Raw genomic sequence first — 11613 nt, 5'->3', positions numbered from 1 at the left:
CCCGCCTGCTCAGGGCTACACCACAGGCCCACGCCCATCAGCCCTTGCAGCCATACCTGAGGGCTCCTGCATCCAGGAGAACCTGGGCCAGGTCACAGCAAGGTTCCCAGTTGGGCCTGGGAGGGGCCCAGGGACTGAAGAGGTCCCAGTGCAGCCCCAGAGGCCAACTTGCTTATAGGATTCAGTGGGTGCGGCACTGGCGTGGGCCTTCTTGTGCAGTGCTGAGCCTGCCTCTGGGAGAGTTCCCCCACGTCAGCCCAGCCTAACGAAGACCCGCACCAAGCTCTCAACCCAACCACCCGGTTACTACATGGGTCCCAGGGTCCCCAGGGGCTGCTAGAGCCTTGGCCGCCCTCCGCTGGTATTCAGAAGGCAGCAAGCACTACCCCTGTGTGCAGCGCTTCTGATTCAGGCCAGGGGAGACTGGTGTGGGCAGCTGTAAGTAAGTACCCTGTGGCTTCCGCTATCACCTCTTCAAAAAAAATTTTTAGGGGTGCCTGGGTGGCTCAGTCGGTTAAGCGGCCAACTCTAGATTTCTGCTCAGGTCGTGATTTCAGGGTGGTGAGAACGAGCCCCGCATCAGGCAATGTGCTAAGCAGGGAATCGGAGCCTGCCTGAGATTCTCACCCTCTCCTTCTGCCCCTCCCCCTGCTTGTGTGCACACACTCTCTCTCTAAAATAAATCAATATTAAAAGAAAAAAACACGTTCAAGGGTCAACTGCACGAAGAGAGTAAGCGAAGTCTGAAGGACAAAACGTTAATATATAAAAGTCAATTACTTTCTATAGATCCACACAAGAATACAGAATCAATCTTTGAGACAGGACCAAAGGCAATGCAATTCAACAGTAAATATAGTCTTTACAACAACAAATAGTGCAGGAAGAACTACACAACCATAAGTGTAAAAAAAAAAATCTATACGAAGATTTTACACCTTTCACAAAAATTAAATAAAAATGGGTCACAGATTTAGTATAAAATATAAAATGACAAAACTCCTAAAACGTAACATAGGAGAAAATCTAGGGCATCTTGGTGATTACCTTTTGGACACAACAGTGAAAGCAAGATCCAAGAAAGAAAAAAAAATAAAATTTTTGTTTTCATTAAAATGAAAAACTCCTGCTCAGAGAAAGACTGTCAAGAAGATGAAAACACAAGACACGAACTGGCAGAAAATCTTTGTAAATCACTTACCTAATAAAGGGCTGGTATCTAAAACATCCAAAGAACTCTTTAAATTCAACAAAAGACAACCCAATTAAAAATGGGAACTGATCTGAACATGCACTTCTGCGATGATACGGAAATGGTCAAGAAGCGGAAATGGTCAAGAAGCGCATGAGAACAATCTGAAAATCCCGTCATTGGGAAATTGCACAGAAAAGAAAGCGTTGTCACCGAGCTCTTGGTGTAAACACGACAGCTGTTTTTTGGTTGGCTGGTTGTAATGCAAGTGCCTGAATTAAGCACCGACCGCTCTGAGACATTCACTTCAAAGATGGCCATTTTGCCATTTCAAACACACACACTCCCAGGCAGCCCCCCCCACCCCCGCCCAGATAAAGAACAAGCTGCTGCCCAGAGAGGGGAGGGAGGGCGGGCTTTGTTGTAAGCATCTTGATTGATTTCAGTAACTATTTGGGCCACTTGTTTTTTCTCCTCCTGCCCCCTAAATTCCCACTCTTGGGTTTGAAATTCACCAAGCAAAAGAAAGCTCATGAAACCCTAGGCGCCCATCCTCACCCCAATAAAAGCAGATCCCAAGCCCCTTGCCTGCCCCCAGGTGGGCTGTGTATTTAACAGGTTCTCTAAGTAATAAATCCGTTTTTCTCCAAGTCCCCCGATGGTGAGTGCTGCGAAGTGTCTTGCAATCCTAAGAACCACAAGGGCCAGTCCAACCAGGACACTGGGGATTGAAAGGCTGGGACCCGCACAAAATAGCTGGCGTAGGTGGCCGGATTGCCATGACTGCCCTCGCAATTCATTAAGAGAAATGCCCTTTACCTGCAACTTGCTTACTAAGCACCTACCTCAGGCAGCTTCGGCCATCTGGGAGGGGCGTCTGTCACACTGCCAGTGCTCTCACACACTGCCCCAGCTGTGCGCTGCGCCGGCGGGATCCAACCCAAAAGGTCACAGCTGCCACACTCATCAAAGGATCTCCCCAGAGCAGCGTGACTGAGGCCTTCTGTTCTAATGAGACAATTAGGGCACTAACTCTAAAGGCCTTAATTGACTATGAATATGCATAAGGGTCCTCCGCGCCTCAAGCCCAGGAGAGCTAAGGAGGGTGAACTGAATCACAAGACTATTGTCATATCCCAAGGAGAAGATCCAGGCTAAAGGCAGGAGGAAAGTACCGTCTATGTGTCTATGTGACGGCAGTTCGGGAGAACTCCACCTGTGACCACCGAGTCAGTGGGTCATGCCGGGACTCCGTGTCCTAACCCAGAAGAGGGCAAACAGTCTTGCCCACAGAAACCAATGGCACCACGAGAGGAAAAACAGAACAGAGGCCTATGCTGTCTGTGTCTCTACACTCACTACACTCACTGCTGTGGTTCTTCATCCCCGGGCCCGACAGTATGTAGCTAAAATATAATGGACAAATATAAATGTCACCCAACATCTGGTAGGAGCACGAACTCCTTGATAAATGCAAAAGCCCAGGGACACTTCCTGGGTGTTTTTCAGTGCCATGCATACCAACATGCCAACACTCCCATCCTATGTTCTAGAGGCCTATGAGCTTTTCTCAAAGACCCTGTGCATGTCACACCGGTGGAGGCTGACCTCAAGCCAGGAGAAGTCTCTTGGGACACCCTGGAGAGGAAAACTGCTAGCTATGAGGGCTCCCAGTAACGTCATCCCAAAGGGTCTGGTACCACCACACCAGATTACAGTAACAGGAGAAAATCTATAAGGAGAAACGGAGATTGAAAACTATACCTTAACTAAAATTCAAACGTTTCTTGAAGATTTTATGCAGCAGGAAGGAGAGAGGGGAATTAACTGGCTAATTGCACGTTTTTGATTATTTGGAACAGGCTTTGAATTCTTACCCACAGCTGCCAAAATACATCAACTGGCTGGTACCTCCAAAGCCCCTAAAATCCATTAAGTTTCTTAAAGATCCATCTGGGTTACATGCTTCTTTCCACTGATATACCACAGATCCTAAGCTCCATCAGCTTCCACCCCACTCGACAGGGCAGAACCAAGAATCACGCCTCCCAAGCCATCCCGTACCAAATGAATCCCCTGTGAGGATTATCAAGGCCTCTGATGAGGAGAAAGAGGGAAAGGGGAAGGCAAAGGCTCCCAGAGCCACCAATATTCATACCAGAGACCTTCTCCAGACTTGGTATGTGTTGCCTCGCTCCAGGCCCATCCTGACACCACAGTGACCACAGCTAAGGCTCACAGTGAACGGAAAACATTAAGATGAGCTTTACTACTTCCTCAAATGGAGGCTCCATTTGACCCTGACTCCAGAGAATTATTCCTTGCAGGGCGCTCCCTCTAATTACAGGATGGCACTACTACATTTTTTTTGAAGATTTTATTTATTTATTTGACAGATAGAGAGAGCACAAGCAAGGGGAGTGGCAGGCAGAGGAGGGAGAAGCAGGCTCCCCGCTAAGCAAGGAGCCCAGTGCGGGACTGGATCCCAGGACCCTGGGATCATGACCTGGGCTGAACACAGCTGCTTAACCAACTGAAGTCACCCAGGCGCCCCAGCACTACTACATTTTAAATGGAACTGTGAAAACCACCCAAAATGCACTAAACCCCTAGGAGAAAACTTGTATTTTCTTTCCCTGTCCCTTGAAGATGTAAATCTTACCGCGCCTTTGAAATATTAACACCCCAGCAGGTAACTAAACTGCCCAGCAATGTTTGCAGCCAGAAGACAGACAGACACAGACAGACAGATGACACTAATTAGGCTTATCGGGTATGTTAAATTACATGGGAAGCACCTTCAAGTCAGTCATGATCAACTTACTGAGGTCACAAGGTATGGGTGAATGTTATTAAAGTAAGCGTTCTAGAAATTACATGAAATTCCTAAAAATCTGCCATGCCCCGCTATAATGTGATCTCCTGTAATTCTAGTTATCTTGGAATGTTGTGTGCCACAGAAATAAACAAATTTTCTTGGCAACTGCATTATAATGAACTCTCTTCAGATCTTTAACCACGGCCATTTTTAAGTCTTTGTCACTTACGGACAGTTGTTTTATTCTGATGCTTTTGCAAAAGTGTTTCATCCTCAGAGATATTCATGGAAAGAACTCTGACCAAAGTACTCTAGAATACATGTTTCTGGTTAACTTTCAGATCATTCCACTGAACTGGGTAAGAATCTACAGTGCTCTAGGAAAAACTGCATCCGGAAATCAACTAACCAAAGAGCGAGAATTCATTACATCGGACTGAGTGAACTGGTAAGGGTGATTATAATTTTTATGACTTTTGTTTAAAATACTGGGATTTTTAAATCTTTTGTTTTCTAGATATAAGGAAACCCTTCCTCTTAAGTATACCTTTGGGAACCAAAAAGAAACAATCACCTTTTCTCCCTACCTGATCCCTCCAGAATTCAGAAACTTTTAGTGAGTATTCGTATTGTCACGACAATATGGTTAATTTACATAAAATCAGTCTAGTCTTCTTGTAAAAACACAACTGGAAACACTGATTACGTTACCAAGGCTTTGACTGAAAAGTCATGTTTAACAGAGACACATACATAGATAGACTCAGGTATGACCAGACAGCTTTAAGGAACTAAGGCTGACTTTATGGAGCCAATAAAGCCCCGTGGAAAAATCAGGCCCAGTACCTTACAGGGATCCCAGCAGCCCTAGCAGGTGCATAGGGAAGGTCACTTCCTGGCAGGTGCAGGAACTTCTATTTTTGAGGACTCTGAGAAGAGAGGAATTAATCCCAATCTATATGTGTTGCATGCAGGCAGTTTGACAGGTTAAGTCCTAGGCTTGGCTTCGTAGCCACAAGAGATTTTTAAAAGTCCAACCTGAGATTCCTTTGAAAAGTTCCAACAAAGCAGATTTTAGACATTTAGGCGCCTGGGTGGCTCAGGTCATGATCTCGGGGTCCTGGGTTCAAGCCCTGTGTGGGGCTCCCCTGCTCAGTGGAGAGTCTGCCCATCCCTCTGTCCCTCCCCACCCAACTCAAGCGCTCACTCCTGCTCTCTCTCTCAAATAAATAAAATCTTTAAAAAAGACATTCTATATGGTCAATCACTATTCTTATTGCACTTATGTAAATATCAGACCAAATTTATTAAAACTAGGCTTAATTTGCAAACAAATTAGTTTACTATGGTTATCTCTGATAGCAATGGGGGTGACTACACATAGAAAAATTAGGTCATTAATACACCTTTATAGATATTAGATTCTAGTTATGTTCATTGTCTTTGAGGTTTTGTTTTTTACCTATGAACTGAACTGGATTCTAAATTCTTCTTGTTTCCTCCAACATCTGGCTACAACTCTCCAAACTAATGTTTCCAATTTTTCTCCCATTCTTCTGAGTTAGAATCACTGAGAACTAAAACTGCCCTTTTCCCAAAAGCACGAAAGCTAATGTGGGACAATCTTATACAAACTTGAGGGAAACCACTACAACAGCTCATATACGTATGGTCAATCTCCATGCCAGTGTTGCGTGGGCCTCTCAGAAAGATCACAAAACACTCAAATTGCAAAGCAGGAAGATCCATCAGATTGCCCCTGCCTGCCCTCCCACTGTCTATAAAGATGCTTCAATCCCAACATCAAGAAGCATCTTGACTGGCTGCCTTCAGAACTCAGAAACTGGGATTATAACCTGCTCCAATCATTAACCACTTTTTCTTTTGTTTCCACAGAAACACCTCTTACTAACCGCCGCAAATACTTATACCATTCAGGCCTAACGCTGGGAGCCCCCCTGCATCACTGCCTCCTGAAACGAGACACACCCTTTACCTGAACTGATCCATTCTCAGGAGGAAGAAACTAGATCAACGAGTTATGGAGCTAATCTACCAACTCAGGACGGGTTCAAACCTACTTACACCACATGGCCCATGATGTTAAAATATTCCACAATATTACCCAATTCTTTGAAAAGGATTTCCAGGGCCCCTAAGATCACTGACTTAGTTTTAATGTGGGACTCTTCAAGTTTGGCAAGAAGGTTTTGGACTGGACTTCAGACTATTGCCTGTTCAATTATTACGTATTTGCTACTACAATCCTACGTAGAGGTGTACTTTTTGGGTTTGGACAAACCCTACCCCTGACTTGTAGCACATCAGCTAACCAGGCGGTTAGTTAAGGTCCTCACCAACGACTCTGTGGCCTCTGATTCACAGGACAGATTGTAATGCAAACCAGGACAGTTTGGGTTTTTTTTTCTTTTTTGTAATGCAAGTGCCTGACCTAAGCTTTGATTGCTGAGGCATTCACTTCAAAGAGGCACCCACTTCAAAGACAGTATCTAGAATAAACACATTGCCAGCCACATGACTAGATAAAGAACCAAAACACCTCCTTTGTTTTAGGGATCTTGGTTGATTACGGTATCTGACCATTCGGCCACTCGTTTTTTTTTTTCTCTTGTGATTTAAATTCCTGTTCTTAAGTTTTAAATTCACCAATAATGAGGAAGCAGTAAAACCACAGCACAACCCCCCATAAACTAAGAACGCAAGCCTGTGTGCTGCCTCTCTCTGCTGGGGACACTGATGTATAGCCCTAGAGTGCTGTATAATTTCCAGATCCTCTAGGTTATACAAACTTTTTTTTCAAAGTTTCCTGGTGGTTATTGCTGAAGGGAGTCTTACAGGCATAATAGGAACCACAAGGACCAGTCCAACCACAACAATTGGTACAGACAGGCTGAGAGGAGCACAAATTATAGGCAAATGGGGATGCCTGGCTGGCTCTGTTGGTAGAGAACGTTAACTCTTGATCTTGAGGTTGTGAGTTCGAGCCCAACGTTGGCGGTAGAGTTTACTTAAAAAAAACAAACAAAACAAACACAGGCAAATGGATAAACAATCACCGGTAAATTCACAGGATGATACATTCTTCAGTTATAAAAAGAAATGCGATTACAAAGCCAAAAACACAGGGAGAAATCTTAAAATCATATTCCTAAGTGAAAGATGCCAATATAACAAGGCTACACACTGTTATGATTCCAAGCATGACATTCTGGAAAAGACAAGACACTAAAAGATCCTTGGTTGCCAGGGAATGAACGGCAGGGCAGGGAGGAGCACGTGAGATTTTCAGGACAATGAAAATATTCTGTATATTACAGAAATAATGAAAATATGTCTTTACATATTAGCTGAAGACCTGAGACTGTATGAGTCAACCCTAACGTAAACTACTTCGAAGTTTGCTCACCAAATTTAACAAATGCACCAAAGTAATACAAGACATAAAATATATAAAGGGGTGTCTGGCTGGCTCAGCTGAAAGAGCATGTGACTCTTGATCCCAGGGTCATGAGTTCAAGCCCCACACTGGGTGTAGAGATAACCAAAAAAATAAAATAAACATTTTTTTAAATGCTGTTAAAAAAAAGTGTGTGTGTGTGTGTGTGTGTGTGTGTGTACGAGACAGTGTTCAGAAAGAGGGATTATATGGGAAGTCTCTGCACTTTCTGATCAAGGTTTTGGTAAACATAACTGCTCTTTAAAAAGAACTCTACAAGGCAAAAAAAGATGAAGACAGATGCATTAATATTCTTCCCTGGTGACAGAAACAGAACATCTTTCATTTAATTAATCTGAACTCATTTCAATAACCCACTATGATATTTTTTGAGGCCTGCATCCAGAGGCTTAGAAGAGAGGAGAAACTTCCACTCAAAGCCTTGTTCTACAGGCCAGCTTTACAAATGCTGAGAATGCATGAAAAGCAGCGACTCTGTCTGAGCTCCGACATGTACAAATGCGGCGCTGTCGTCCCTGAACTCTATGAACTCCCACTTATTTTCACTCACAGACGCCCAAGCAGCTCCCCAGGGAGCCTAAGGGTCCTGGAAAGGGGGGCCTCCTCCAGCACGATGGCACCTCATTTTTTTCACAGTGTAGCCTCAGGACATGCACATACACAAACTAATCTAAAAATGAAAAAATGACTTAACATGTTAAGATGAACTGAAACACTGTTCATCTCACATTTTGACATTCCTTGACTAAACAGATGACAAATTCTACTTGGTTTCCCTAATCTTCTAGCTTTCCTCACACCAAAATGGAATATGTACCTGAGACTTTCATTCATTCATCTCCCATCTTGACGTTCTCTTGCCTAAATGGAACACAAATTCTATTTGGTTTCCCTAATTTTCTAGCTCTCCCCACACTCTCTCTCTCAATCAACTGACAGTTGAGGAGCCCAAGTGCTGAGGGAAACCAGAGCCCTCTGCTGCACGATTTGATCAGGAAAGGAATCCAGGAAACAAACATTGGACTCAGCAGAGGAGCAGCCTGCTTCCCCCAGGACGGAAAGAAAGCCACATTCAGAAGGTTCCACATTCTAGACTCTCCTGGTGGGGACAGAAGCCCTGGAGTGGGTCAGTCCCTGGGGAGGGAGGGCAGGGACACCTGAGCAGCCACAGGCATCAACTCTGGGAGCCCCGCACACCCTCCCCTTCCCCGGGGCATAATGGAACCGCTCCCTCTCTCAGGCTTCCATTCCATTCTCCTAGGTGAGGAAACTCTCAGCAGGATTCAGTTCAAGGTTCTGACCCAAACAACCTCCCCATTCACTGATCCTAATCCAGAACACAGAACCCCTGACTCACAGACTTTCTCAATGTACATAATTTATACTCTGAGCACACCTACACGGCTACAACTTCCAAAAGGCATCACAGCCTCATCACTCCACCCAGCCACTGATCCAAGTGCTATCCCAGACCCAAGAGTCTGTAGCTTCTCCCAGAATAAAGGGCTCCTTCCACGGTGGGTGTGAGCAAGTAGGACACCTGCTGGGAGAAGGCCCCAGAACAACTGGGCCTTCAAGTACTTGCCTTGGCAGGCTTAAGAGGGTCTCAGTTTAAGGGGCACCTGGCTGACTCAGTCCACAGGGCACGCACCCCTTGATCTTGAGGGTCATAAGTTCAAGCCCCACGTTCGGTACAGAGTTTACCTTAAAAAAAAAAAAACAAAATAGGATCTAATAAGGGGGTCTTAGCTTAGAGACACTGACCTCAGGCTTCTGCTTCCCCCTGAAAATGGGCTGGAAACCACGGGTATTTTTTTTTTTAAGATTTTACTTATTTATTTGACAGAGATAGAGACAGCCAGCGAGAGAGGGAACACAAGCAGGGGGAGTGGGAGAGGAAGAAGCAGGCTCACAGCGGAGGAGCCTGATGTGGGGCTCGATCCCAGAACGCCGGGATCACGCCCTGAGCCGAAGGCAGACGCTTGCCACCCAGGCGCCCCACCATGGGTATTTTAAATCACATGAACCCACAGTTTGAAGACTCCAGCAAAATCACTCAGACCCAGCATTTATGTGGAAAAGTGGGAAGAAAATTGTAAAGGACTCTGCTAGTTCAACAAAACCCCAAGTAATTCTTGCATTCCTGGGGGAAAAAAAAAATTCTTGCATTAATTATTTCCATGGCAAGTAACTGTTTTAAAAACTCTTAATCATACCTGAACACTTCTGGTCTGCAAATCTAAGCCCTGAAAATCCATTTGAACTCACCCAAAATAAGAGACCTCAGAGTTATTACTCGCTATGCTGGGAGGAAAAAAGGGAAACAAGAATTTTTAACACACGCAATGTAGTACCGGCATATTTTTCTGAAATTACGTTTCTTGCCTCTTTGGAAATATTTCATACCGTGTTTCAAGCTCTACCGAGTACACGAAGTTTTACACATTTAAAAACTAAGACTAAAATAAAGTGAATAAATCTTTTAAAAGTGACTTACTCAGAGAGGGGCAGCGCTGACCTGGAACTGGGCTGACAGAACACCCGGGAAAGTCTCAAAGAGGCACCGCCACCCAAAGTACTTTCCACAGGATGTCTGTGCCCAGGAAAGATCCTGAGGGGAGAGGCACAAGGATTTCATACAAAAGTAGTTCCAGGTGATTATTCTCGGCATTTCTCTCAAGTAAAATATCCACACACGAAAAAAAAAACAGTCATTCACTGACTGTGGCTAAATAATGAACAACTAACATATTGGGTCTGTTTGAAATACACCCATGGGATCAATGGTTGACAATGATGCTGTGAACTGGAAAAGGGAAGCCGGCGTTAGGGAAGGCGGGAAGGAACTGGAAAAGTAGGTATTTAGTGCCTGCCCAAGGGAGAGCTGCGCTGGGGCTGGGGGGAGGGAGGAGGCAGGGTCAGAGGTTTCAGACCTTGCTTCCCAAACATCTGGATCGCTCAGGAAGAAACGGGCCCCCAGTGGGGGAAAAGAAGGGACTGGAGACCCGACAGACCACAGCTCCTCCCACGCACAAACCAGAACGAGTCACGACGGTCCCCTGACGACCCTCCCCGCGGTCACCGCTCCATCGGAGGAGACGCGGCTGCGGGAGCAGAGCTGCCCTGAGGATCCGGGGCCGAAGTCGCCGCGCACAGGACGGGGCACCCCGGACGCCAGGGTCCCCGCTGCCGGCCCAGCACCCAAGCCGCGCACCGGAGGTGACCGACGTCCCAGCGGCGCCACCGACCGACTCGGGTCCGCAGACTCCGGAGATGACCGCGGGGGTCCCGCCACAGCCGGTTCCGGCCGGTTATAACCGGCCCCTCAGCGCCCGTCTCTACCCCACGAGGCACGCTCACCATTTCTAGGATTCCTGGGTCCCCCGGCGGCCCTCCTTAGAATACGCCGCACGGCAGAGCTCACAGCGCGAAAGAAACGGCGGTAGAGCAACGTGGCACCTTTAAATACAGGCGACCCGCGATCCCCAGGGAGGCTGGAAAGAGCAGCGACGTCCGGGGTGGCTGCGGAGCGTCGCCCCACCCACCGCCTCGCCGCCGCCGCTCCTGATTGGACAGTTCGCGAGGCCTCGCCCCCTCACGCCTGAGTGACAGCGGGGCCCGAGGTTAGGTGTCTGAGCCTAACGGCGGCCAGGAGGCGCCCTGTCGGGAACATGTGCGTGGTAACGTAGGGCTGCTAGTCCACTCCTGGAAGTCTGATCCTTCTTTGCAAACACAGACGCTTAAAAGTGACTCTCCAGACGCAATAATGAGTCTAGCTTCATTCTGGTCTTTGTTGAACAACCGGAGTCTGACCTGGCACTTCTGGCAAAAAGGTGCACAGGCGGATACCAGGGATGCATTAGGTGGAGGCATCCTTCCAAAACTTCAGTCAGATTCAGAAAAACATCATTGGAACCAAGACTAAACCATCACTTCAGATGAAAACTGACCTCTGGCGGGGCACCTGGGTGGCTGAGGCCGTTAAGCGTCTGCCTTAAGCTCAAGTCATGATATGCAGGTCTTGGGATCGAGCCCCACCTCTGGCTCCCCGCGCAAAGGGGAGTCTGCTTCTCCCTTTCCAGCGGCCTGCCACTCCCTCTGTGCTTGTGCGCTCTCCTTCTCCCT

At 46.6% G+C, this 11613-nt stretch overlaps 1 protein-coding gene across 1 annotated transcript in view; it reads right to left on the bottom strand.

Annotated features, from left to right (window-relative positions):
* The window catches only part of LOC103682162 (zinc finger protein 709-like), a 20851-nt gene extending 9504 nt beyond the window's left edge, over nt 1-11347 (bottom strand). The window contains exon 1 of the mRNA XM_008711750.2: nt 10849-11347. Within this exon, the coding sequence (XP_008709972.1) occupies nt 10849-10851 (3 nt within the window). The 5' untranslated portion in view covers nt 10852-11347. The remainder of the gene's footprint in view (nt 1-10848) is intronic.
* Nucleotides 11348-11613: the final 266 nt, after the last annotated feature.

The sequence above is a fragment of the Ursus maritimus genome, unplaced genomic scaffold (genome assembly GCF_017311325.1).
Source record: "Ursus maritimus isolate PB19 unplaced genomic scaffold, ASM1731132v1 scaffold_14, whole genome shotgun sequence".
In the NCBI taxonomy this organism is placed as follows: Eukaryota; Metazoa; Chordata; class Mammalia; order Carnivora; family Ursidae; genus Ursus; species Ursus maritimus.
Note: the sequence above shows the minus strand (reverse complement) of the source record. Positions and strands in the feature narration are given on the sequence as shown.